This window comes from Sander lucioperca, chromosome 17, assembly GCF_008315115.2.
Source record: "Sander lucioperca isolate FBNREF2018 chromosome 17, SLUC_FBN_1.2, whole genome shotgun sequence".
Lineage (NCBI taxonomy): Eukaryota > Metazoa > Chordata > Actinopteri > Perciformes > Percidae > Sander > Sander lucioperca.
This window is the reverse complement of record NC_050189.1, coordinates 11,087,583-11,115,533: the sequence shown is the minus strand read 5'-3', so window position 1 is coordinate 11,115,533 and position 27,951 is coordinate 11,087,583. Positions and strand designations below refer to the sequence as shown.

The 27,951-nt window shown below is 39.3% G+C and overlaps 3 protein-coding genes and 1 long non-coding RNA gene across 9 annotated transcripts in view; 1 reads left to right on the top strand and 3 right to left on the bottom strand.

The window, feature by feature from the left end:
* The window catches only part of LOC116053100, a 51,265-nt gene extending 31,955 nt beyond the window's left edge, over nucleotides 1-19,310 (bottom strand). The window contains exons 1-5 of one of the 5 annotated variants that reach the window (XM_035993554.1): nucleotides 19,009-19,310; nucleotides 17,630-17,685; nucleotides 17,260-17,492; nucleotides 8,208-8,334; nucleotides 121-250 (exon numbers count right to left, since the gene is read on the bottom strand). In XM_035993554.1, coding sequence (XP_035849447.1) covers nucleotides 121-250; nucleotides 8,208-8,334; nucleotides 17,260-17,492; nucleotides 17,630-17,685; nucleotides 19,009-19,019 — 557 coding nt within the window. In that variant the 5' untranslated portion in view covers nucleotides 19,020-19,310. Of the gene's footprint in view, nucleotides 1-120; nucleotides 251-6,775; nucleotides 7,369-8,207; nucleotides 8,568-8,704; nucleotides 8,761-10,813; nucleotides 10,886-15,792; nucleotides 16,331-17,132; nucleotides 17,493-17,629; nucleotides 17,686-18,564; nucleotides 18,707-19,008 lie in introns of those variants that run through there. The other 4 variants (XM_035993555.1, XM_035993562.1, XM_035993561.1 and 1 more) reach the window with 4 other exon arrangements.
* The window catches only part of LOC116060419, a 236,379-nt gene that overhangs the window by 146,461 nt on the left and 61,967 nt on the right, over nucleotides 1-27,951 (bottom strand). The window contains exon 7 of one of the 2 annotated variants that reach the window (XM_035993587.1): nucleotides 23,021-23,393. The exons of the other annotated variant lie outside the window; for it this stretch is intronic. The gene's annotated coding sequence lies outside the window, so the exon portion shown is untranslated. Of the gene's footprint in view, nucleotides 1-23,020; nucleotides 23,394-27,951 lie in introns of those variants that run through there. 2 annotated transcript variants of the gene reach the window in all.
* Nucleotides 1,254-20,218, top strand: LOC118493517. The gene is made up of 3 exons (XR_004895472.1): nucleotides 1,254-1,264; nucleotides 3,039-3,044; nucleotides 19,913-20,218. It is a non-coding gene; the product is annotated as an uncharacterized LOC118493517 (long non-coding RNA).
* Nucleotides 23,066-24,329, bottom strand: LOC116053099. Its single transcript, XM_031304022.2, has 3 exons — nucleotides 24,212-24,329; nucleotides 23,715-24,074; nucleotides 23,066-23,580 (listed from the first exon to the last, which is right to left on the bottom strand). Exons 1-3 carry the CDS (start codon nucleotides 24,258-24,260, stop codon nucleotides 23,372-23,374), a joined length of 618 nt encoding a protein of 205 aa, XP_031159882.2. The 5' UTR covers nucleotides 24,261-24,329; the 3' UTR covers nucleotides 23,066-23,371.

Genomic DNA, 27,951 nt, shown 5'->3' with positions numbered 1-27,951 from the left:
AACTGGATTCTACCAGTTTTGTCTCATTATAGTTGTTGATTAAACTGTTTCCACTGATCCACCTGCAGAACTGTAACTTTTCTCTGAGTAGAAATCTTGAGTCTAAAAAAACAGAAACAAAAACCCAGCAGAGCTGCTGTCAGTCCACAGTAGAGACCGATCCTTCCCCAACTCTCTGGTTGTGGTGGACTTGTTGTGTTTGGTGGACTTGTTGTGTTTGGTGTCTCAGGTTCAGGCCGATCCCTCGCTGCTGTAAAGAGAACAAACACATCTGTTTCATTCACGTGAAGAAAAAACACTTCACTAAAAGAGAAGGAAGTGGGTGTCTACAATATTTTTCTTCTTATCCAAAAAGCCGCTGAATTCATCTGTTTAGAAAGTTCTGAATCAACTTACCATAGAGCAGACATTTAGCAGAGCTACTCCCATAACTTGTGTGCACTATACACTCATACAGTCCAGAATCATTAGACCTGGAAAGCCTTCTTTGCCTTTCTGCCAAGCTATACGGTTTTAGAACGTCATTGGTTGCCACTCGCAGTAGCATGCGACGGATGGCAGTACCTCCGGTCGAACCTCCAAGGGTTGTCAGGAAAAGTTGCTGTAAAACACATAGAAATACAAATTACACATGTAGAACAAAGTAGAGAGCTTGTACAATCTCATTTTGTAAGAGAAGTTATAATGATATTTGAATTTATGCAATTATATAGTGTTAATCTTAGGCAGGGTAGGGCAGGACTATGGTCACTTAATTACCATTTTGTTGACCGAGACTCCTGTTGGAACTCCTGCAGCTCAGTGACTGTTGAGCATGGCGACAGCAACATGTCATTGACTGGAGCAGAGGGAGGTGACTGGGAGCTCCTTAAGAGCATGAGCAGCTCATCCATCTTTTCCTCAAATGCATCCATCCACTGTGCCATGCGGGTAATGGTTGTCCTCATGGCTATGGAAAAAATAACGTGGTTAGTTTTAGTTGTAATACATTATATACTTGAATATGTGTACAACTTCAGTGAGTCTTCTTATCTCTCATTTCCATCTCCTGTGTGATGAGTTCTGCTGTTTACAACAACAAAAAAGTTAAGTTACTCTCAAGTTCCTTGTCATGAAATTGTATTCGAAATGAAAAAATCAAAGTCACTGTACCTTCAACCGGCAGGCCGAGCTTGCGTTACAATCGACCCATCCAGCTCTGGGCGACCGGCTGGTTTCCTGTGTGGTGTTGACTCATCTAAAAAGAAAGTAGATATGAATATTGGTCAGTTCATTTATGGTAGGTTTCTTGCACATGCCATTGCAAAAGATAAACCTATGCTGTTACATTAGACATCGCTAAAAAAATAAAAATAAAACTTACATGCAGGTGGTGGAGGCCAGATGTCTGCTGACCTGAAAAAAGGCAGGAAGAGACAAACACACCAGAACAGTCACGTGATATGCACCAGGTTGAGTGTCAGTAGTTCCATGGTAGGAAATATGACTCTGGTTTCTTAAATGCATGCATAAATGTTAACTTACGGACAGGGCTTCCAGACACATGCTCCGTCCTGGAATGCTTTCTTGCTTGTGGAACGGATTCATCTGAAATAAAAGACCATACAATTTGTACTCATTGCAAAAAGAATATTTGAATGTATACAGTCAGTGTAAACATTGTATGTGACAGGATTTCTCAGGATTTTTTCATTGTAGCCCAGAGACTTTCTAATGGGGAGACACAGCATCCATAAAAATGCATGGGGTTAGTTTGTAAAGCCAGTAGGCAGCTGTGTAGCCTACACATATTCCGTCCCTTCCTGTATGCTTCCCCATTCACTTAAATAGGAAAATAGCTTGCCGATAACTGCCCAAAGTGCGTTGCAAGATGGCCGCCAAGCACACATCGTGCACAGCAAACAAAGACTTAAATAAAGCGCAACTCTCGCCAAAATGCAACCTAGAGTCTTTTTGTGAATGTACCCAAGTCAAACTTAACTAACTTTACTAACTTAAAGTGCCCATATTATGAAAAAATCACTTTTTCTGGGATTTGGGGTGTTATGTTGTGTCTCTGGTGCTTCCACACACATACAAACTTTGAAAAAAATCCATCCATGCTGTTTAGAGTGAGATACAGTTTCTGAATGTGTCCTGCCTTCAGTCTCTGGGTGAGCTGTTCAAAATCGGCACGGCTTGTGACGTCACAAGCCGAAACGAGCAGGCTAACCGCAACCATCAGCTCGTAGCGTTAGCATGCTAACGCTAGCATGCTAACGCTAGCATGCTACCTCGTTCTCAGTAGCAAAGCACTGCTACAACACACACAAGTTCACCATAATCTACAAAAGAACTACTTACATGTGCGCCCTCATTTAGAAGTCTCCCAGCTAATCCTGCCTTGTAACTGACAGAAGTTGTAGAAACAGCCTTTCTTTTACTGTCTATGGAGCTAGCTAGCTGACATGATCTACATCTGAGCTACTGGGCATGTGCAGTGCAATCAAAGATAGTACAGAAGAAGAAGAAGAAGAACAGAGGTTTCACTCTGTAGCTAAAACAGAGATCAGGTGAAAAGAGGATCTGCAGCAGTGAGAGAGAGCGGTGCAGTACAACAAAAATATGGTGTTTTTTGAAAATTAAACCATGTAAACCTATTCTGGTACAACCTTAAAATACAATTATGAACCTGAAAATGAGCATAATATGGCTGCTTTAAGTATTTTCACCTAATACAGTTAAAAAACGAAATCAAGCACAAAAGTATGTTTTTAGCAAAATTGATATTAGCCTAAAAATAAATATATTCTCTTGCTATGTTGTTTATCTTACTTAGATTTTATAAGACCAATCATTTTTGAGTGAATCTAAATCAAGTGACTGCAAACCTTTTATATGCTACTTCAAAAACTTAAATGGAGCTGCTTTAAATAATCATTTCAAAACCACACTCAGAACAACCAATAAACAACCAAAAACAACCAAACGGGAACGTTGTGTGGAGGTACAGTACAACCACAGGAGAACGTTTCAGTTGGTTGGTTCCCTTAACTTAGTTTTTGGTCTGGTTCGCACTAACCTTTAGGGAACCAGAAACTAACGTTCTCCAACGTTCCCTAAACGTTCTGTGTTAGTGGGGAAGCCAGTCATGTGATATTGTCTTCTGCAGACGAGCGCTGAGTCATCTGGAGAAACACACTTCAGGGAGACGTGCAGAGAGATTGCACAGTGTCGTTTCCCAGCAGCACAGAAGGAAAAGGACAAAGTTATGTAATGCTGCAAGATGTAAAAGCACGTGATCCTTCGACATGTAACAGCCTGCAGAGGGAAGTCCATATATGGTTGGACAGGTGTGTCTGCAGGTTCACAGCTGTGCTGGGAGGGTTTGACCTACAGAGACAGAGATACACAGAGACACAGAGAGACGGTGTTTGGTGTTTTTTGCCCCCAAAGTCGCCTTCCAGTCAGTGCGGCAATGGCTATGTTTAGGGTTAAGTTTAGGGTTAGCTGCCTGGAAGGCGCCGTTGGAGGCAAAAAACACCATCGAGCCAGAGAGACACACAGAGACACACAGACAGTCGTTGTCACTGAGTGAGAGGTGAAATGGTACAGAAAGGAGTTCAGCTGTACTGGGAAACTTTCTCTTGTTCCATCTCTAGGCGGACTCATCACCATCAGAGATGAGTCCGATGAGGGAGGTGTCGTCCGCAAACTTCAGAAGCTTGACGGACAAAAACAAACGTAAAGTGCAATCCGCGGCGTTTCTCTGAGCAGAACCTCCTCATCAAAGTATCCTTCCACTCGGACTTTTCAACCACTTAGGGATATCCATGACGAACTGAAGCGAGTAAGCCAGCGAAAACTCATCCAGCTTTCAAAAATGCGCGGTAACTGTTGAGCGGCTACACTGACGTAGGCTACGTCACGTACGTAGCCTAACTTTGTTTTAAGTAAGGCCGTGATAGGCTGTTGCAGTGTAGATCATTGTTCTATATCTCTGGTGTAGATTCCCATCAATCAAACAAAATCACACCATTGTTTCTTTATATTTTTTATGTTTTAATGATAAAGAATGCAACATTAATGCAACACGAAATTAGCAACTATGATAATATAAAATTAAAATTAAAGTCATTTTTTTTAAGAGATCTGTGCCTCAAGTGGGGGGGCACAAGCATTTTTGGGGGCCCGCCCATAGCAACGGATGTGACTACATGTACCAGCAGCCTACCAGCCTACTAGGCTACTGGAGAAAGTGAAAGTAAAAATTTGAAATGTAGTGAAGAAGTGTTAATGGCGGTGTCCCCAAACAGCACTGATGTCACCATCCCTTAAACAGCACAACAAAACACCACTATAGTTGTAGAGTTTTAGTTTCTCTAAAAACTGCCAGTAACGAGTCACCAAACCACAGACCGCCTCAGGCAAGGGGGAAGTACCGGGGAAAGAAAAGAGCAAACAGGAGGGCTGCAAGAGCACAGGAAGAGTAACTCCGCCTCCTCTAAACATTCACTGTGGCACCAGAGCAGTAGCTCTACCTCTCATGTTAATCCTCCTGAAAGCTAGCCGCCATGTCCAGGGATGCTCTCTGTTTCTAGACTGAGTTGAGAAAAAGGAGAGGGGGAGTCAAAAAAGGTCCAGAATACAAATTGATTTATGGTGATTTTATTTTTGAATATCAAAACCATTTGAGTCATATGATATCACAATGAAATCAGGAGATTAGCGGGACAAATTACAAATGGGGAGCAGAGGGACAGGATAAATGGTTAAAAGTAGGGAGACTCCCGCGTACATCTGGAGTGATGACAGGTATGACATATATAGGCCTACTGTAACCTGAAGGTCAGAAAGACGCAAACGTGTCAATACATATTTCAGCATTAACCAGCAAATGTAACCAGATGTCACATTATCAAAACATCTACACACTAAATACCTCTTTATTGTTTAAAAACACAACAGTGCTTCACTGCCAAATATAGCAAGGAACCAAATGTGTTTAGACTCAGCAGAGTAAGATATCACTGAGATGTTATACACCGTGTGGCGTCCAGATGGCAACACAGTTTTAGGTTTTTTCTTTATGACTCTGTATTGACACATTGGGACAGACAGAAAGAAAGAAATACATATCAATCAAATGATATATGAAAAAGTTAATTAGATATAAAACATAATGCATCTACACATATAAACAATGACCCCATTAAGTCAACTTACTTAGAGGCTGCAGAAAATAATTTTACGAGTAGTTCACGAGACTAACTACTATAATTAAAGTTTTAAGGTAAGTTAACAACAGCATAATGTTGTATTAAGTTGTCTCTGTCCTGATCTCTTCACTAGGACAGGAAACTAGAGTTTGTACATCTTTAGTAACATTTAAAACAGTTGAACAGGTTCAAACATGTGGCTGTATTTTAACAAGCTGTTAGTGTCACCTAGTGGAGAAAAAGCTAACAACAATGAGAACTCCTTTATTCAGGATCCAGTCTACAGGAGAGGACGAGGACTGTCATGGTCTCTCTGAATGGGTTTTAAAGGTTAAAGAAAAGCTGTGGAGTTAAAGATGAACCAGCAGAGGGAGCTTTTTACTGGGAGTCAGCTGGTCTTGTTGAAGGAGTTGATCATCAAGTCTCCACAGTTAACCTGCATGCTATCAGCTCAGCATAATAACACACATGAATGGAAGAGGTGGTGCTCCGGTTGCATTGTGGTTTAAATGTCTCTGGAACTGAAATGCAGGAAGAAGAAGAAGCAGGAAGATGTCTCCATATTGTTCTGTGTGATTTCTTTATTTGCTGTAATTTACCAAATTTGATTCACTTCATTTCCTTTTTCTGTTGTAGTAAAACACCAAATCATATCTCAGATGTTTCAGCAGCAACATTATTTTCTCTGACTCTTCTGAATTACAAATATTTTACATTGAAGGTAAAAAAAGTCTTTCCATTTAGTCTCAATCGACGTAGAACTGAAACACTACCTGATGAAGAACATACACTGTGGTCATTTTCATTTATTTTATTGTAACAAAGGTCACCAAGTTTATTTACTTGATTCCTTAAAAGCTACAAAACACTTTACTCAATGAAAGCATTATTACAGACATTAGTCATTCCTGCTGTCATAACTTATTAATTTAGATTAATGAACATCAAGATGTAACATATCAGTCAGTATTAATGCTAATTTACATCTGTAGTAGTAAGACAAGAGGGAACATTTCAAGTAACATATGACATAATATATTGATGCAAGTTAATACACAAATAGAAGAGATTATTTTACATTGAAGCTTAAAAAGAAATAAAATCAGTCTTTTACATTTTGTCTTGAAGACCAAGAACTGAAACACTACCTGAGAGAAAACACACAAGCTGTGGTCATTTTTCATATTTGTCTAAGAAACGTCAACAAGTCTTTTCCTTGTTTCTTTAAAAGCTGCAAAACCCTTCATTCAATAAAAACATTATTAACACTGATATTAGTTATTTCTGCTGTAATAACTTAAATATCTGATAGGGACAGAGCACGTTAATGAACATCAAGATGTAAACATGCTGGAGTTGGCATTAATGCTAATTTACATCAGTAGTGCCTAGACAGGTAACAATAGAGAGAACATTACAAGTAACATATGACATAATATATTGATACAAGTAAATACACAACTAGAAGAAGACAAAACATTGAAGAAGATGCCTTCACTTCCTGTGTGCTGCTACAGTTTGATGCAGATCTGAAGGATCTTCAGTTACCATGAAGGCTTCATTACATCCTGCAGGAGTCAACTACATGATAGACAGGATAGAAATACTAGTGGATATGTTTGTTATGAAAACTGATCTCATAGAGCTTTACATTGAAAATATTGCATATATTAGCTACAGCCTGCGTCGTATACGAGGCAGATATTTCCATAAAGTGAACACAGCACATTTCAGATCTGTCTGATAAGTGACAGTTTGACCAAACTAATAAACAGGAACATATTTCCTCCATTATTAATCAGTTGTGTAATATGATTCAAGTTCACTTACTGAATAATATAAAGAGAATGTCTTTTAATCAACTTTAAGTTTGTGAGAAACTAGTATTTTCTGTCTCTGTGGTATAAAATTGAAATCTAACAGTTTTGTCAGATAACAGTTTCTACTGATGCACTTTGTGAACTGTAACTTTTCTCTGAGTAGAAATCTTGATTTCTAAACAGCAAGTGTCTGAAAATACAGAAACAACCAGCCAGCAGAACTGCTGCTGCTGTCAGTCCCAGTCCACAGTAGAGACCGATCCTTCCCCGACTCTCTGGTTGTTGTGGACTTGTTGTGTTTGGTGGACTTGTTGTGTTTGGTGTCTCAGGTTCAGGCCGATCCCTCGCTGCTGTAAAGAGACCAAACACATCTGTTTCATTCATGTGAAGGAAAACATTTCACTAAAAGAGAAGGAGTGTAAGGATCGTTGATTTCCACAGTACTGTTTTTCTCAGGTTCTTATTTATCTAAAAAGCTGCTGAATTGGGGCGTTGTTGGCCCGACAACAACCCCTCTTAGCTGTTATATAATCACAACATATCAGAGCCTGAAGTGAGCTATTGCTTTTATAAAACAGTCATCAAGTATGACATTATGAAAGTTAGTCACATTTCAATTTAAATAGATTTTTATTCATAAAAAAAATCACGTTCACAATAAAATCTAAGCTCTCCTGGGCTGGCTGCCCTCCTCACACATACCGAGGCTGTTGCTATGGAAGGCAGCGCAGGTAACGTTAGCCTTCACTAGCAGCTAGCACAGACTTTCTTTTGCTTAACACTAAAGAAAGGCAAACAATAACATAAACTAACTAACTGCTCGATGCAGCGGTAGCGCAGCAACTACCGTGTTCTGCACGGTAAAATGATGTTTTTGTGAAAGGAGTCTGGCAGCTTTGAAGAGAGCAGAGATAACGGCTTCAGTTCCCCGTCGTAAAGTGCTGTCTGACAGCGAGGTAAAGATCTGAAAATATTCTAAATATAGAGTTTGATTTGAAGCCAGCTCTGTGTCCTGGCAGTGCTTCCCTCCGAGGTACCAGCCATCAGTCAACGTTTTCCTCAGACGTGGAGTGATACTTAATGTGCAAAGGAGTCCGATTATAGCTGTTGTATTTGGTTATTATATCACAGTTATAAGCCAATCAGACTGCTTGATTTGAGCTACCCTTTTTATAATAAATCAACTTACCAGTGACATTGAGCCAACATCTACCAGAGTTACTCCCATAATCTGTGTCCACATCACACTTGTACATTCCCGAGTCTTCAGTCCTGAGTCTGGACACATGAAGTCTGAGTCGTCCTTCTCTGAGGACGTCTTTGTCCCACTGGACTCGTCCTGCAGACTGTTTATCCTGAGACTCTGGGACCTCAACTCCTCCACGGAGATAAAACAGGACTGGATTTTTGAGATCAGTTATCAGTTCACAGAAGATATTAAGAGAGTTGGAGGAACTGTGAGGGTTGGTTGTGAAGGTCCACTCCAGTGTGATGTCGTGGTTCTCCTCTGCCTGATAGGAGGTCTGGGTCACATTCACTACAAATGTTCCTGTTGAGGAGACAGAGAGGGAAAGTGAGAAGCAGACACACTGACAACTTTAAACTCCATCTCCACATGTTTCTGTGGACACTTTAGTGATTCTTTGTTTAGTGTTAGTGGATAATAAAGTGAAGCTGTAAACTAACCAGAGACACAGGAGGTCAGGATGATGAGCAGCAGGATGCTGCAGATCATCTTCTCCCTGTGAGAGGAGACAGAGGTGAAGAGTCACAAACACATGAGCTCAGAGTTCACTTATTACAGGACAGAGAGAGAACATATACAGTCTGTTTATACTTCTTCTGTGTTACTTATTACACGACTGATCAGAGGACTGACAATAAGCAGCTACAGTGATGTATTTCTGTCACAAGATGGCGCCAGTAGAGTTTTTCAACTGAGGAAGAACAAGGAAGTATGAGTCTACTATTATGATCTGAGATGAACTGTGGAAGAACAGAGAGGGCGGTGACTAAAAGCTGCAGTTAAAACAGTTCCCAACCTTCAACTGGCAACTTGCCCTCACTTCCTTGTTATCAGACACAACTCTAACATTACTCGGCTTGTACTCATTCTCCAATGATTGTTGTTTTAATTAGGCCTGTTTATCTGTGACAGTGAAACCTATTAAAATGGTGTATAGCTATATATCTGTGATCATCATAACGTTTGGTTTAACCTTCATATTAGGCTATTTATATTAGGGCTTTGACTTTTGCCCAAAAATCATATTCGAAGTTCGTTTGTTTATTAATATTAAAATATATTCGAATATGTATTAATACGATTTTTACCATTAAATGCCTTCAGTAAGACCTATATTGGTATATATATTGGTATTTTTTTAATGAAAAGTCAGACCCTGGATTAAACACAAACAGTATGCTTTGGACAGGAAGTCCAGAGCTTTCACCGTAGCCTACGTAAGTGGTCTGATGGTTATACTTGTGTGCTGGTGTGTGCGTCGAGCCGGCGTGTGGGCAGTGTTGCCAACTTTGCGACTTTTCAGACCCCCTTAGCGACTTTTTTTCACAAAAGCGACTAGCGACAAATCTGGCGACTTTCTGTAGAAAAGACAGCGACTTTCTGTAAAAAAAAAAGCAGTCGCCAGTATTGTCCAGCGAGCACGGAAAGTATTTCTCTCCGGTGTCCGCCAAAACAGTCTCCCTGTCCTCTCTCTTCTGTTCTGTAACTGAGGAGCAGCCCCACCCTCCCTCTGTGCTCTCTCCTCGTGTGCAGCAGTACTGAGCAGGTAGAAAGGGGAGAAGGGACAGGGTGCGGGGGCCGGTGTAGGTAGGAGAGACAGCGGGACGCGACGGGAGAAAGACGCCGCTGAGCTGGCCTGGCCCTGGGCAAGACAGCCTTCTTTGAGAATTAGGGGGGAATGCTACGCTACCAAGCCACGGCCGAGAGACGTGCGTCGCCGCGACGTGTAGTTACATTTTGAAATGCGTGAAAAAGCCTCGGAATGTGAATTTAAAACAAAGTTTACAAGCAAACACATTTACAAAAAATTATGCCCATAACAGGTTCGAATATTAAAGGCTGCCTAATATTCGTTCGAATATCATTATTTTTTTATATTCAAATTATATTCGAATAACGAAGTTCGGAGTCAAAGCCCTAATTTATATCTATGTAGATCATTCTCATGTCAGGCAAACTGTGTAAATGTTCAGTTCTGACAGTTTAAAAATTGACTGAAGGTGAAAACAAGATCTAGACTCAATGATAAATGAAAAAAAACTATATACTAGGCTACTATTATACTACTAGTAACAAAAAATACGCATTAGCTTGTATAGACCTAACTCCTATGGACTCACACTGATACTTCGTTTTCAACCTACAAAGCTCCAAGTGTTCAGACTTCCGGCCCCTGCAGCTCATTCAGAACGCAGCAGCTCGACTTGTCTTCAAACTCTCTCACACTACACCGCTCTTCCCCTCTCTTCTTATAACTCTTGTTATAACATTAAATATTGTCAAATTGAAACCGACTCTTTACTAAATGTTCCAGCTGCTGTTTAAAGTCTCATAGAGCAGCTTTTTATGTGGATCAGGTTTCAGGATGATCTGTCTTCAATCAATCAAATGTGTGTTAAACTGTTGTTGTTGAATTGTCTCTTTACTGAGAGAACCGACCACATTATTATCTGTTAACTTCTGGTCTAATCCACCAACCCTCACACACTAAATCTGTACAACAGGATTCACATCATGACAACACCAACATCAACACATTCACACATTACCTTGTGTGTCTTCAGTCATTTAAGATCCAAACCAGGAGACCAGAGGACAGAGTTCCAGTTTGTGTTTGATTTCTTAAATATATATTAAAAGCTCGAGCGGCCAGTGTGTGGACTGATTTGGATACTCCGTCTCCTCCGACATTTCTTGGCAGAAGTTGCTCACTGAAAGAACAATTTGGCTCTGCAGTGAGCACCACGTGCGTGGCTGAAGTAGGCAAACTCCGCTTCAGCATCCAAAATATGTCAAGTAGGCTACGTCTCGCTGCAGCTCGCGGGAAGGCGGGGAATCCGTGTACCATTCGTTCATTCGTTTTTCAAAATAAAACCAAAACTCAAAAAACAAATAAATGACTTGTTTCTTCAAAATTCGTTTCCAAAACCAAAAGGAAAGAACGGATAACAACTCGTTTTTCCCATTTACAATTTTGTGCTCAAATGAAAGGGTCATGCATCTTGCGTCAAATAAAAATATAAAAATTGGATTAAACGGGGTGAACCGCTCGTTATCCGTTTTTTCCATTTTTCATTTGAGCACAAAATTGTAAATGGGAAAAAACGAGTTGTTATCCGTTCTTTCCTTTTGGTTTTAGAAACGAATTTTGAGGAAACAAGTCATTTATTTGTTTTTTGAGTTTTGGTTTTATTTTGAAAAACGAATGAACGAATGGTACATGACATCACTCCCTATTCGCTCCAACGGAACAAGACTGGTAGGGAAGCTGATATAGCCTCTTGTTTCACATTAGATGATAGAAACTGATGATGTAGGCTAAACACAAACGACATTTCATGCAACAACAGTGAAGTTTTCATGTAGTTACTGTAATTGGGCCTGTGTACTTTTTCATTTCATTTCCGATTTTGAAACTATATCCAAATTTGAAAAATGGGTCATTTTACAGCTTAAATATTGATGGCAACGTGTTCAAATGGAAAACAAGCAATATTTCATTTAATTTAGCCCTCAAAAGTAGAATGGTGTGTTGTTTCATTATCATGGATTTTCATATTAACAACAAGAATTCAGTCTCCATTACAACCAAATGTACAAAGGGGCGATTTTGCTTTATTGAAAATTAACAACAGGTGAACCAGAAGCATACTGCATGTACCCACTGGGTATGTTGCTCAGAGATAGAACACCTCACTGGTAGCCTGTTACATAATGAGCTACTGGGATTTACAATCATAATAATAACTCAGTTTATCAATAAACAACTTGACTAAACTCACATTCAGAAGGCTGCAGAGCAAAGGCCCGACACAACATGGACCAACCAGGACCAGGGGTGTTTCTCAATCTCAAGAATGCAAAGAACAGACTTGTGTTCTTGGTGAGAACGTTCTTGCTGGTTGTTCTTGGAAGAATGAGCTCGCAAGTTCACATGCACAGAAAACTCTGTTAACAGTTTGAGACAGATGCGTTCTTGCTGGTATTGCTCAACACCCCCAGCACAGAGGCTACCTGCAGGGCTCCAAAATAACAGCTAGAAATAAAAAACACAACAATATAACTTTGTATTAAAGAAATCTCCAGACAAGAAAACCTCACAGTGTTACAACTACTGCAATAATATTGAAAAATAAAACTTATTGAGCTTTAATTTGATTGTTTATGGTTTAGCTCAAACACTCATTACTTATTCAAAAGAGTGGAACGCGATCCCTACTATTATTAGTGTATTAGTTTAAGTCAGTTTAAATAAAAAAATAAGTAGGCATATGCACTGGTGTGTCCTATGTGTTCCTATTAGTGTTATGTGGAATTATCATTTCTATATTATTGTAGTGCACTGTATATGCCCAGGGACAACAGATGGAAATTAGCAATTCAAATTATAAAGGTTGGTGTCTCACCTTTAGTCTACATAACATGTCATAGCATGTTACCACTTTATGTACAACTGTTCATTTATCATACAGACTGAAACTCAACTCTAATAAATCAGAAAACAAATACACCAAAAAAATATGAACTAAATACTAAATCTAATGTATAGCCTATGGCATAATTTAAACAAGAAACCAGTATCTCTCTGTCCCCCGCCTGTGTGTGTGTGTGTGTGTGTGTGTGTGTGTGTGTGTGTGTGCGTGCGTGCGTGCTTGTGGAGTTTAACTCCGAAAAGATAGTTAACCACAGGTTCCTGTTAATCTTATGATGGACATGTGTTGTGATATTTAAACAAACGATCCGTCAACGGTGAAATAAAAGCCTCTTATTTACGAGACCGGTCTGAGAGACCTCCGGCTTACAGCGAGGTCTCCGAGCGTGACCGTCCGAGCGACGAGCTAGCAGCCCCGGCAGGCGCAAGCTGGCTGCCGCGTCACTTTATGGAGCTCCTCAACTCCGAAAACTTTGGAGCAAGTTGCCAATTCGGCAAAGATTTAAGCAAGACTGCCTATATTCGAAATCTAAACCGTTCATTTCTCGCCTAAAATGTTCTCAGAAGTGAATTTAGTGATGAATAAGATGGCGAAAATTGTAAAAATTGTCCCGTTTTTGGTCTGTCTATGTACCGGAACCCCGACCCTCACTGAATGCCGAAATGAATGTTGGGATACGGGTGATGCCAAGTTCATACAAGTTACCAACCAATGCATCCTCGGTAAAAATCTTCTATATACAGTCTATGGGTAAAATGGGCGTGTCAAGAACATTTCCGGGAATCTTAACTGTTCTTGGTGAAATGCGAACTTGTGTATTGGGACAGTACTTTGGCAACACGAGATGACGTTTCACAGGGACACAAGAACACAAGTCAATATAAGAACACAGATTGAGAAACGCCCAAAGTCTGGTATATGTGCTGACAGGGTGATTGGGAAATGAGACCCAGGTGATCAGGATGAGGAGAGTCTGAGGACACCTGGTGGACAGCTGGAGTAGAACAACAACTCTTCAGCTGCAGAGGGAAGTGTGGGTGTGTCTGAGAAGAGGGACGGAGAGGCAGATACCTACTCTAACTATGCAGCAGGGGTGTGTATGTTTCATACTGAGAACAGTAAGTATGTCAAAAAGAAAAGAAAAACAGTAATATGTATGTATGTATGTGAATGTGTTGAAACTTGAGTGGGACCATCATGTCTCTTCATGTCCTGCAGAGGTCCCAGTTGTGTCTCCTGCAGTTCAAAGTTCAGACTGAGCTGCAGCCTGCAGGACGAGACAAACACTTTCAATCTAGAAAGGTACAACTCTGTTTTAACGGGACGTTTTACAGTAACGTGTTGAGATCCACAGTTATATTTTAGATGTACAAACCTGCAGGACTCAACCCCAGAACACTTAAACTCACCCTTTTTAAGCTTTTATATTGTTCTCTCTCTCTCTCTCTCTCTCTCTCTCTCTCTCTCTCTCTCTCTCTCTCTCTCTCTCTCTCCGTCACAGTTTGTCCTCTGTTCTTTTCTCTTTCAGTTCTGTAAAATAAACATGTTTTCAGTAACAACTCACGTGTGGTCTCCCTTCCTTTGTTCAGCCTTTTGCCAAATTCTGACAGCCCAGTATGTATTCTCTATTTAAATATGCAAAATAGGGTTAAAGAATAAACTCTTTCATCATTATGTTAACATTTTGTTACAAATAACACAATTTAACCAACAATAATTAAAAATAAAATACATATAGGCCCATAAATAAAAAATTTATTTAATTGGATCTGATAAATGTTTATTTCCTGTATGTTACTATGAGTCAAGTCAGTTATATTCAGCTCAATATCACAGATCACACATTTGCCTCAAGAGACACCCTCTCTCGAGATTTGACTCTAGATTGAATTAAGGAAAAACTCCCCCAAAAACTTTAACAACAGAGAGTAACAGAGGAGGATCCCTCTCTCTGGACCAATAGATATGCAATAGATGTGTGTACAGAATAACCAACTAAATCAAATGACAGTATAGACAGATGACTTCTTAATCAAGTCTGGATGATCCATAGATGTGAATTAAGAGGGTCTTCTATCTTCTTTATTATCTAACATGATGAAAACTGCAGCTGTGAGTTCTGACCTTCTGTCCAAATGTATATAGAGCTTTAAATATGATTTTTAATATGATCCTGTAATTGACCCTCAGTGTGTTTAAAGCTGTCTGTTATTTCCTGTCATGGTCTCACTGAATGGGTTTTAAAGGTTAAAGAAAAGCTGTGGAGTTAAAGATGAACCAGCAGAGGGAGCTTTTTACTGGGAGTCAGCTGGTCTTGTTGAAGGAGTTGATCATCAAGTCTCCACAGTTAACCTGCATGCTATCAGCTCAGCATAATAACACACATGAATGGAAGAGGTGGTGCTCCGGTTGCATTGTGGTTTAAATGTCTCTGGAACTGAAATGCAGGAAGAAGAAGAAACAGGAAGATGTCTCCATATTGTTCTGTGTGATTTCTTTATTTGCTGTAATTTACCAAATTTGATTCACTTCATTTCCTTTTTCTGTTGTAGTAAAACACCAAATCATATCTCAGATGCAAGTTTCATTCCTTGATTATTTAAAAGCTGCAAAACCCTTCACTCAACAAAAGCATTATTAACACTGACAGTCATTTCTGCTGTAATAACTTAATTGAAATTCATAGTAACTGAACATGGATGAAGCTCGTTAATGAACATCAAGATGTTAACATGCCAGAGTTTGCATTATTGCTACATCTATAGTCCCTAGACAGGTAACAATAGAGATAACATTACAAGTAACATATGACATAATATTGATGCAAGTAATTACACAACTAGAAGAAGACAAAACATTGAAGAAGATGCCTTCACTTCCTGTGTGCTGCTACAGTTTGATGCAGATCTGAAGGATCTTCAGTTAACATGAAGGCTTCATTACATCCTGCAGGAGTCAACTACATGATAGACAGGATAGAAAAACGTGAACACAGTGCACATTGTTATCTGTCTAATAAGTGACAAAATAATAAACAGGAACATCTTTTCCTCCATTATTAATCAGTTGTGTAATATGACTCAGGGTCACTTTTGGTGAATAGTATTTGTTTCAAACAACTTTGTTTGTTTGTGAGAAACTAGTATTTTCTGTCTATGTGGTATAAAATTTAATTCTAACAGTTTTGTCTGATTAAAGTTTCTACTGATGCACTTGGTGAACTGTAATTTTTCTCTGAGTAGAAATCTTGATTTCTAGAAAGAAAGTGTCTGAATAAACAAAAACAACCAACCAGCAGAACTGCTGTTGTCAGTCCACAGTAAAGTCCGATCCTTCCCCGACTCTCTGGTCAGACTGAGTGCTGTTAGTCCTGATGGCTTGTTTCTCTGATAAACTTGACATCTGTACAGCTACAAACTGTAGGTGATTTCTTTTGTTATCAGTAGATTTTGTAAAACAAAGACGTAAGACTAAGAAGTGAGAGACGTAAGACTAAGAAGTGAGTACAGAACGCCAGCAGAACTGCTGCTGCTGTCAGTCCCAGTCCACAGTAGAGACCGATCCTTCCCCGACTCTCTGGTTGTTGTGGACTTGTTGTGTTTGGTGTCTCAGGTTCAGGCCGATCCCTCGCTGCTGTAAAGAGACCAAACACATCTGTTTCATTCATGTGAAGAAAAACATTTCACTAAAAAGAGAAAGAAGTGTAAGGATCGTGGATTTCCACAGAACTTTTTCTTTCTCAGGTTCTTATTTATCTAAAAAGCTGCTGAATTGGGGCGTTGTTGGCCCGACAACAACCCCTCTTAGCTGTTATATAATCACAACATATCAGAGCCTGAAGTGAGCTATTGCTTTTATAAAACAGTCATCAAGTATGACATTATGAAAGTTAGTCACATTTCAATTTAAATAGATTTATATTCATAAAAAAATCATGTTCACAATAAAATCTAAGCTCTCCTGGGCTGGCTGCCCTCCTCACACATACCGAGGCTGTTGCTATGTGAGGCAGCGCAGGTAACGTTAGCCTTCACTAGCAGCTAGCACAGACTTTCTTTTGCTTAACGCTAAAGAAAGGCAAACAATAACACAAACTAACTAACTGCTCGAGGCAGCGGTAGCGCAGCAACTACCGTGTTCTGCACGGTAAAATGATGTTTTTGTGAAAGGAGTCTGGCAGCTTTGAAGAGAGCAGAGATAACGGCTTCAGTTCCCCGTCGTAAAGTGCTGTCTGACAGCGAGGTAAAGATCTGAAAATATTCTAAATATAGAGTTTGATTTGAAGCCAGCTCTGTGTCCTGGCAGTGCTTCCCTCCGAGGCACCAGCCATCAGTCAACGCTTTCCTCAGACGTTGTATGTGGTTATTATAATCACGGCTATGAACCAATCAGATTGCTTGATTTGGGCTACCCTTTTTATAATGAATTAACTTACCAGTAACATTGAGCCAACATCTACCAGACTTACTCCCATAATCTGTGAGAATATCACACAGGTACAGTCCTGAGTCTTCAGTCCTGAGTCTGGACACATGAAGTCTGAGTCGTCCTTCTCCGAGGATGTCTTTGTCCCACTGGACTCGTCCTGCAAACTGTTCATCCTGAGACTCTGGGACCTCAACTCCTTCATGGAGATGAAACAGGACTGGATTCTTGAGATCAGTTAACAGTTCACAGAAGATATTAAGAGAGTTGGAGGAACTGTGAGGGTTGGTTGTGAAGGTCCACTCCAGTGTGATGTCGTGGTTCTCCTCTGCCTGATAGGAGGTCTGGGTCACATTCACTACAAATGTTCCTGTTGAGGAGACAGAGAGGGAAAGTGAGGAGCAGACACACTGACAACTTTAAACTCCATCTCCACATGTTTCTGTGGACACTTTAGTGATTCTTTGTTTAGTGTTAGTGGATAATAAAGTGAAGCTGTAAACTAACCAGAGACACAGGAGGTCAGGATGATGAGCAGCAGGATGCTGCAGATCATCTTCTCCCTGTGAGAGGAGACAGAGGTGAAGAGTCACAAACACATGAGCTCAGAGTTCACTTATTACAGGACAGAGAGAGAACATATACAGTCTGTTTATTTGTGCTCGTTCTCCAATGACTGTTTTAATTAGGCCTTTGTTAATCTGTGACAGTGTAGCCAAATGAGCTATATATCTGTGATCATCATAACGGTCATATGAATATAGCCTATATATATATATATATATATATATATATATATATATATATTACTGTTTGATCATCAAACAGTAATATATATAGGCTATTAAAAAAAAAAAAACATGCATCCACAAAAAAGGGAACTTTCTATTGAGGAAGATAAAGGGCAGGTGCTCAAGCCCCTTTTGATATCTGTGTGTGCACGTGCCTGACTATAGCAGCCTATAGCTCTAAATATAATATATAGGCCTCCCCCCGAAACTTTTGAATTTCTGGTGAATTGTTATGCCCCTATTCTACCTTTTTCTGAAGCAATTTGTGCTGGAAATATCTTTATGTAAAGGTGAACATAGATTACAATACGAACATAAAAACATAATATAATATTTAGCAGTAAGGCTCTCAGGCATTCTGTATTACTTCCAACTATTTCTTCTCCTGTAGATCAACTTTTCTAATTCTATCTGAGTCAGCACACATGTAGCCTGCATGACTTACTCTTCTCTCCTCTTTTGTGTCTTTTGTTGAGGAAGTAACCTCCTTAAATGTGCATATGACAATGATTCACCTCAATGATACATTAATTGATTTTAATTAATTAATAAACCCCTGGTCTTTAATATCTCAGATGTTGTCAGGATTTTGAGGCTCAGACCAAAAAATGCAGAGTAAAGGATTTTATTAACAAAAGACAGATGAAGAACAAAGGAAGGTGTCCTGAGGTCGACAGGGAGGCAGTCCAAACCAAGACTAACCAAACACAAACAGCACAAACCACTAGAAAACCAGAAGACATGAAAGAATAAACCAGCAGGAATGAGAGACGCAGCGAATGACAGACAGGGAGGGAGGACAATGAACTGCGAAGAGACAAAGACAACACAGAGACTACACACGTGGTATACCAGCATGGTTAGGCTATACACGTGGTTGTAGGCTACACTGCTCTACATCGGCGGTGGAAAACCGAAATAAATAATCATAATGTAATCGGTGTATGTCCTCCCACGGAAACACTGACAGACACATCAAACCAGTTTGTAAAACTAGTCAACAAGTAGCCTGCAGAGTAGAGGAGTGATGGAGGTCTAAACACGCACCTTTACGCTTTATACGTATCAAATATTCACTAAGAAAATCACACTTACCTGAAACTCATCCAATCGACTTTTGAAAACGGCTCAGTAGCATATTGATGTTAGAATCGACTAGAATATTTGCAAAACGTTTGCTTTATTTGTTTTTAGTATGGGAAGTGAGAGAAGCAGAAACTTCTAAAAACCGTTTTAATGAAGTCCCAGTATTCCCAGTAAGAACCCTGAAAGGTCCAGACAGTAATAATGGATTCAGACTCAGATTCTCTCTCGTAGTGTTTGGTTAAAGCTCCCAGTCCTCCCAGTAGCAGACACACACGCTGTAACACATCATCATCAACGGGTTGGTATGAGACACACACACACACACACACACACACACACACACACACACACACACACACACACACACACACACACACACACACACACACACACACACACACACACACACACACACACACACACACACACACACACACACACACACACACACACACACACACATCCAGAACTTCACATGGGGTACAACAAAAACCTCCGAAAATAATCTTCAAAAATCCTCCGAAATGTCAAAAACAGTATCTATTAAAATGTCCCACATGAACCACTTAATGTGATGATATTAATGCAGCAACATGAGTCAACATGTTCAGAAACTATTCTGCATATTTACTGAGATTAATTCACTTCTTCAAGCTATTTTTTAAATCTCTACAAACTGACTTTAACACTGTATCAACATGAACTGAAAGACAAACAATTAGTGGAAAGCATTTCACCACACCATAAAAAACTAAGGCAGCAGAGACTTAATTTAACATTTCATGAAGCCCTGAATGGATCATTTTATATTAAATGTCACTTGATCTGAGTAATCTATGGAAGTTTGTTTCTTGGTAAAACTTCAGCAGCTGTTGGAAAATAAGTTGTTCTACAGCGCCACCATCTGGCCAAGCTGAGTAACTTCTGTTATATGACTGCTGTTAAAACCATCTGATGTCAGACAGATATTTACCAGTTTATTTAGTCTCAGTTCTACATTTGCTGAATTGGTATAAATGTGTTTTATGAGCTGGTCCAACACTACTGAGTTGATGCACCTGATATCAGATACAAACACTGGTTTTCTGTCTTCATGCAGCTGCAGAACACACACCAGGAGGCCCAAAAGTCAGATCACATCATTGGAACAAAGTTAAAACTTCTCTCAGAGCTGCAAAGTTCTCATAGTCTCTGCTGTGATATTTCTAGTAGATGCAGCTGTAAGCAGAACAGAAAACATCACCAAGGACAGCTCCCACCCCGCCTCTGATCTGTTTGACCTGCTGTCCTCAGGGAGGAGCTACAGGTCCATCACAACAAGGACTAACAGATTCAACAACAGTTTCTTACCAAAAGCCATAACCACTTTGAACTCACACATGCACTGACTTCACAGTCTTACCCCCAACCCCCGGACTCTCTTCTACACACCTACTGTGCAATATTTAATATTCAATTCTTGATGATATTGATAATACTGTACAATTTCATTACTGTGCAATATATGTATACTGTGCAATATGTAAATACTCCACACTACATATCACACTGTATATAAAACCATATTTTTATTTTTATTTTTCATGTATGTATATAGCGTCTCAGAACTGTGCACCTTACCCCCCTTTATTTGCACTACTTATTTTATTCCATGTTGTTACATTTCTTTTACGTACAGTATATATATATATATATATCTGAATACATTATAATAAAACTAATTATGGAGTTTCTTATAAACAATATAACCTTTAAAACAGAAAATATAAATGTTCCAGCTGCTGTTTAAAGTCTCATAGAGCAGCTTTTTATGTGGATCAGGTTTCAGGATGATCTGTCTTCAATCAATCAAATGTGTGTTAAACTGTTGTTGTTGAATTGTCTCTTTACTGAGAGAACCGACCACATTATTATCTGTTAACTTCTGGTCTAATCCACCAATCCTCACATAAATTTGAGACCAGAGGACAGAGTTCCAGTTTGTGTCTGAACTTCTGCAACAGACAGCCAGTAAAAAGTCAATGTGCAAATACACACACCAACCACACCATTCAGCTTGTGTTTGTACTGTGTATAAGTGTCAGTCAGGCGTAGGAGAGATAAGAGAGCTAAACACAGCTCTGGTTGGCTCTCCAACATCCATCAGAGAACTGAGAGTCTGCTTCCTCAACAACTCAGAGCAAAAACCAACTTCTCAAGTCAAAGTGACATTCAGAAGTCTTTGTCTCTCCTTGTTTCTGTCTCTAACTGGGAGGACATTTGGACTGTTGACTGTATTTCTTTCAGTTTGAGAAGGACAGGGTCTTTACCTGAAACTTCTGCGTACTATGATATATATGAGGGCTAAATAGCATTTCTATGCTTTCACTACAAAGTCAAGCCAGATCCCTGTTAGCATGGACAGCAACTTGATCCAAATAAACAGGTCGTCTTCCTCCTGTCACACTCCACTGTTTTGTCATTCAGGCAACATGAAGTATTTCAGCACCCTGTGAAGCACTTAATAAAATGTAATGTTATATTTGTCGTTGATTAACTCTTTCTAAGTTAGTGGATACTAAAAGTCTTACACACAGAAGAGCCATAACGCCTCTCATATAAATAGGGATTTATTTACAATATGAACACTTTATAAAGTAAACATTAGGAAAGTGCATAATTGTGTATAGAAACAATATTATCAGTAGACAGAGGACACGAGGGTCTTGAATCAGAGATCTGATGACTCATTCAAAGAGTCCTGTTAGTGCTGAATGCTCGTTCCTCTGAGAAACTCTAAACCTCAGAGATATTTTCAGTAGATTTAGTGAAGCATGACTGAAGACAAAGCAGAATTGGCCCGGGTGATGATATGAGACTGTGTAGATATTATGCACGGCATCAATGATGTGTTTAGTTTCCCCTTTCGCCATGATCAACGGCTACAGGATGACTACATGCACCAGCCGCCTACCAGCCTACTGCTGGAGAAAGTGAAAGTAAAGATTTGAAATGTAGTGAAGAAGTGTTAATGGCGGTGTCCCCAAACAGCACTGATTCACCATCCCTTAAACAGCACAACAAAACACCACTATAGTTGTAGAGTTTTAGTTTCTCTAAAAACAGACTGCCAGTAAGGAGTCACCAAACCACAGACCGCCTCAGGCAAGGGGGAAGTACCGGGGAAAGAAAAGAGCAAACAGGAGGGCTGCAAGAGCACAGGAAGAGTAACTCCGCCTCCTCTAAACATCCACTGTGGCACCAGAGCAGTAGCTCTACCTCTCATGTTAATCCTCCTGAAAGCTAGCCGCCATGTCCAGGGATGCTCTCTGTTTCTAGACTGAGTTGAGAAAAAGGAGAGGGGGAGTCAAAAAAGGTCCAGAATACAAATTGATTTATGGTGATTTCATTTTTTGAACATCAAAACCATTTGAGTCATATGATATCACAATGAAATCAGGAGATTAGCGGGACAAATTACAAATGGGGAAACTAGAGTTTGTACATCTTTAGTAACATTTAAAACAGTTGAACAGGTTCAAACATGCGGCTGTATTTTAACAAGCTGTTAGTGTCACCTAGTGGAGAAAAAGCTAACAACAATGAGAACTCCTTTATTCAGGATCCAGTCTACAGGAGAGGACGAGGACTGTCATGGTCTCTCTGAATGGGTTTTAAAGGTTAAAGAAAAGCTGTGGAGTTAAAGATGAACCAGCAGAGGGAGCTTTTTACTGGGAGTCAGCTGGTCTTGTTGAAGGAGTTGATCATCAAGTCTCCACAGTTAACCTGCATGCTATCAGCTCAGCATAATAACACACATGAATGGAAGAGGTGGTGCTCCGGTTGCATTGTGGTTTAAATGTCTCTGGAACTGAAATGCAGGAAGAAGAAGAAGCAGGAAGATGTCTCCATATTGTTCTGTGTGCTTTCTTTATTTACTATAATTTACCAAATTTGATTCACTTCATTTCTTTTTCTGTTGTAGTAAAACACCAAATCATATCTCGGATGCAAGTTGCATTATTTACACTGACATTAGTCATTTCTGCTGTAATAACTTCATTTAAATTCATAGTAACTGAACATGGACAGAGCTCGTTAATGAACATCAAGATGTTAACATGCTGGAGTTAGCATTAATGCTAATTTACATCAGTAGTGTCTAGACAAGTAACAATAGAGAGAACATTACAAGTAACACATAATATATTGATGCAAGTAATTAAAACATAATTTAAAATATAAAGATATAACACAACATTTTATATCACAAATAGTTTTCTGACACTAAGAACAGAAGGAGGAGAGACTCTAGGAGTCTGATTTAGTTTTTATAACTGTGACTTTATGCTCTGATGACTCATTTAAAGAGGATCCTCCAGACTGAGTTCTGTTAGTCCTGATGGCTCCTTTCTCTGATAAACTCGACATCTGTACGGCTGAATATGTGTCTTTTCTCATTAATAGATTTAAAACAAAGATAAAGAATCAGTAGAACTGCTGCTGCTGCTGCCAGTCCAACGTAGAGGATCCTGATGTATTTCAGACTCTCTGGTTCTGGTCTAACTGTTGGTCTCTGAGGTTTTGGCTCATCAGCAGCTGCTGTAAAGAACAGAAAATATAATGTGGCTGATTGACAGGAAGGAAACCTGTTTTAGTGAAAATTACTATATAATCTGCATCTTTCATTTTTTAAGTACAAACAGAAAAACTCCAGTTCTCCTGAATCAACTTACCAGTGACATTGAGCCAACATCTACCAGAGTTACTCCCATAATCTGTGAGAATATCACACAGGTACAGTCCTGAGTCTTCAGTCCTGAGTCTGGACACATGAAGTCTGAGTCGTCCTTCTCTGAGGACGTCTTTGTCCCACTGGACTCGTCCTGCAAACTGTTCATCCTGAGACTCTGGGACCTCAACTCCTTCATGGAGATGAAACAGGACTGTTGTTCTGAGATCAGCTAACAGTTCACAGAAGATATTAAGAGAGTTGGAGGAACTGTGAGGGTTGGTTGTGAAGGTCCACTCCAGTGTGATGTCGTGGTTCTCCTCTGCCTGATAGGAGGTCTGGGTCACATTCACTACAAATGTTCCTGTTGAGGAGACAGAGAGGGAAAGTGAGGAGCAGACACACTGACAACTTTAAACTCCATCTCCACATGTTTCTGTGGACACTTTAGTGATTCTTTGTTTAGTGTTAGTGGATAATAAAGTGAAGCTGTAAACTAACCAGAGACACAGGAGGTCAGGATGATGAGCAGCAGGATGCTGCAGATCATCTTCTCCCTGTGAGAGGAGACAGAGGTGAAGAGATTATCCTGCTTATTACCTACACACAACTGCTAAAAACAATGTAAACTACAAGAAATTTAAGAAAATTGACAATTAGAGAAGTAGGCTAAATAAAAAACAATTCTAAGTGGCCGTAACATGTCTTTGTCACAAGATGGGTGGTTCAACTCGCCCATAAGCAAGGAAGGAGGAAGTCAGAACTGACAGTTATAACCATGAAACATTACTCACAAAATTACTGAGCCAGTTAGGAGGTGATATTGCTTTAGGTTTTGTCAGTTATAGGCTGCAGAACTGAGTAACCGTAGTGTATATCATATTTGTGTCGCCACTCTAAAAGGAGCACACAGACTGCCGTTACATTTCAGCACACTCTCAACCTCCCTCTACAATACTTTGATCTTGACAATAAAACCAGTGCTGAATTTGAGGATTTCATATATATCCTCGATCACATGTGGACTCACATTGAGGGTGTGCTGCTGAAATAAAGCATGGTCCCACCACTGCTAAAATCACCCTCTTTCTAAAACCATGCCAGAAATAAATAAGGACCTCTCTAAATGTATTTATCAAATGCTAAGACTGAATTAATACCAACACGCACTTTTGGGTTTCACATTTCTAATAAAAACATTACATAAAAGCAAAGAATGATCAGTAAAACCAGCAGGAACGACATTACACACTTTAAAAATATTAAAATGATGCTTAAAAAAATAATAAAAAAATAAATACGGTCTAATCTGGCTGATAGATCCTACTCTCTCTGAGGTGGGACCATGTGTACTGTCTGCAGTTTGTGTATGCATCCTCCTCAATACATCCACCAGGTCATGGGCGGAGACCAGCTGTTTCAGGGCATGCTGGGAAGCTGGATGTGGCTCTGCCTGGTTGTGATCTAAAGATGCGTTTTCAGTACATTTAAAATCCATTTAAAACATCATTAACTTTTTGAAAAACAGCTTCCTCTCTGTGCCGATTGGAGCATACACATTGATAGTTCAACTGTGAAGAGGAAGCTCCTAGACCAGATATCTGTAGTCTGGTGTCCGGTGATGTACCTCTGACCCAAAGATGTGTCACCACGTCAGATGGGGATATCATTTTGGAAATCTTAACGTTATATTAAATATTAAATTAGTCTAAAATATGTTTACCTCATTATTAGTAGTTTTGGCCACGTTTAACATGAAAATCCAACATTATAACATTGTAGATATGACAGAAAATACTGAAAATGTGGCATGTGGCCACTTTAAACTGCTTTTGAATTGTCTCTTTACTGAGAGAAGCGACCACATTATTATCTGTTAACTTCTGGTCTAATCCACCAACCCTCACACACTAAATCTGTACAACAGGATTCACATCATGACAACACCAACATCAACACATTCACACATTACCTTGTGTATCTTCAGTCATTTAAGATCCAAACCAGGAGACCAGAGGACAGAGGTCCAGTTTGTGTCTGTCTTCTCTGCGACAGCCAGTATGGAGTTAATGAGCACATCCAAACACCAAACACCAATCATCAAAACTGAAGACAGCTACCGTTTCCAGCTTTTCTCTACCGACCACAGTGCCTTGTCATTTAAGGAACTGGAACTCCAGAGGACAATGTTCGTCCTCTGGAGCTGCAGCTTCTTTTTATAGCTGCTGAGGGTTCTGCAGGAATATGATTTTGCTGACCTCACGATTGTGTATGAGTGGCTTTGAGAAAGAAGAAGTTCTGCTGGGGATATATCTTGAAGAGAGAAGTCAGGTGGGAGAGATACGAAAAAAAAAATAGAAAAGTTCGAGAAGACAAAGGCACTTTATCTGCAACACTGAAAGAAGTAAAACAAATTTGTTTTAAATAAATGTATTGGCCTAAACTACCAGAAAATTAGCTTACTCATTCTGCAAGTTAAAATCTGTTGGAATCAGTTAGAAAAAGAATGATTGTCTTCCAGAATGAGCCAGATGTCAGGGAAACCTAAACAGGTTCTTACTGGTCTCACATTGTGAGAAGGTCAAGTGAGACAACTATTTTTGTACATTATTTTGTGTTTGCATCTTTTTAACTGTTTTGCAGTGCCCATATGTGTTTACTTTCTTGTCTTGTTTAGTGGTTATCAGTTTAGCATGGTTTGTTTTATTGGGTTGCATAAGCGGCAAACATGGGTAGCTTAAAGTACTTAGTTTTAAACGTTAAAAGTTAAAAACAAAAGTTTTTAACGTTAATAGAACCAAAAACTACTTTCTGTCAAAGTACTTAGTTTGAAAAGGGGTTTTCCAACCAGACACTTGTTTTTTATCACGCAATTTAACTTGGTAGCTAAGAGCTACATGTTGGGCAGTTTGTGTAATTAGCTGATTAGTTCATTAACAGGTCAAATAAAGATTTATTAATTTAATTTATTTAGAAACAATAATACCAATAACAATAGTTTAAACAGATTCCACAACCAAACCTCTTCATGTATGATGATGTTTGTCTCTCTACAGATTCAGGGAATCTCTACAGCTGTATGATAAGGGGATGTTTAGTTTCAGGACGGTCTCCTTTTGGAGGTCGCTGGGGCAGCCACACTTTAACATACTAGAGAGAGAGAGAGAGAGAGAGAGAGAGAGAGAGAGAGAGAGAGAGAGAGAGAGAGAGAGAGAGAGAGAGAGAGAGAGAGAGAGAGAGAGAGAGAGAGAGAGAGAGAGAGAGAGAACCACAAGTTTCATGAGACATCATACATGCAGAACCAAACCAAAAATGCTGCACACCCAACACCACTTAGTCAAGCCAGCCTCCACTTCAAAAACAAAGTTCAAACAAGCCCCCGCTTGTCAGTACAGATCTCAAAATAAAAGGGTGCTTCTGGTAAACATGCTAACATTCACTCATGTGACAGTGAATTGATATTTAAAAAAAAATTATAAATATGTCATTGTAATATTTTTATTACAAACAATTTATTTGTGTTCAAAGACAACCTATACCTTTCCCAGAGACCCATTTCACCCCAGAAGAAAAGAAAAGAATTTACAGCAACTTGATGTAGGATTTAAGAATCTCTATTATATCATTATTATTTTTTGTCTGATTCAGGTTGATCTAAAACAGGAAACCTCCGGTTTACACTCATTTCACTTCAGAGTGACAGCAGATGACCTCAGACTGTCACTCAGTCAATACCAGACCAATCTGATGTAGGATTTCAGAAGAAAACGTCTAAAAAATGTCTAATTATCATTTGAATTCTGATTCAGGCCAATCTGAAAAGAAACCTCCTGTTTACACAGACTTATTTCACTTCAACGTTGCTCTGATTTCTTTAAACAGAAAAAAATGACCATCACCAAATAATCATTCATTTTCAGATTTGTATATATCTCAGATGTTTCAGCAGCAACATTATTTTCTCTGTTTCTTCTGTATTACAGATATTTTACACTGAAGCTGAAGATCAAGCAAGAACTGAAACACTACCTGAAAGAAAACAAGAAAACACACAAGCTGTTGTCATTTTTATTTTTATTTATTTAAAAAAAGGTCACCAAGTTTTATTCTTTGATTATTTAAAAGCTGCAAAAGCATTATTTACACTGATATTAGTCATTTCTGCTTTAATAACTGAATTTAGACTGAAACCTGTAGTTACATGAACAATATTTATTAATAGATTTAAAACAAGGATTGAA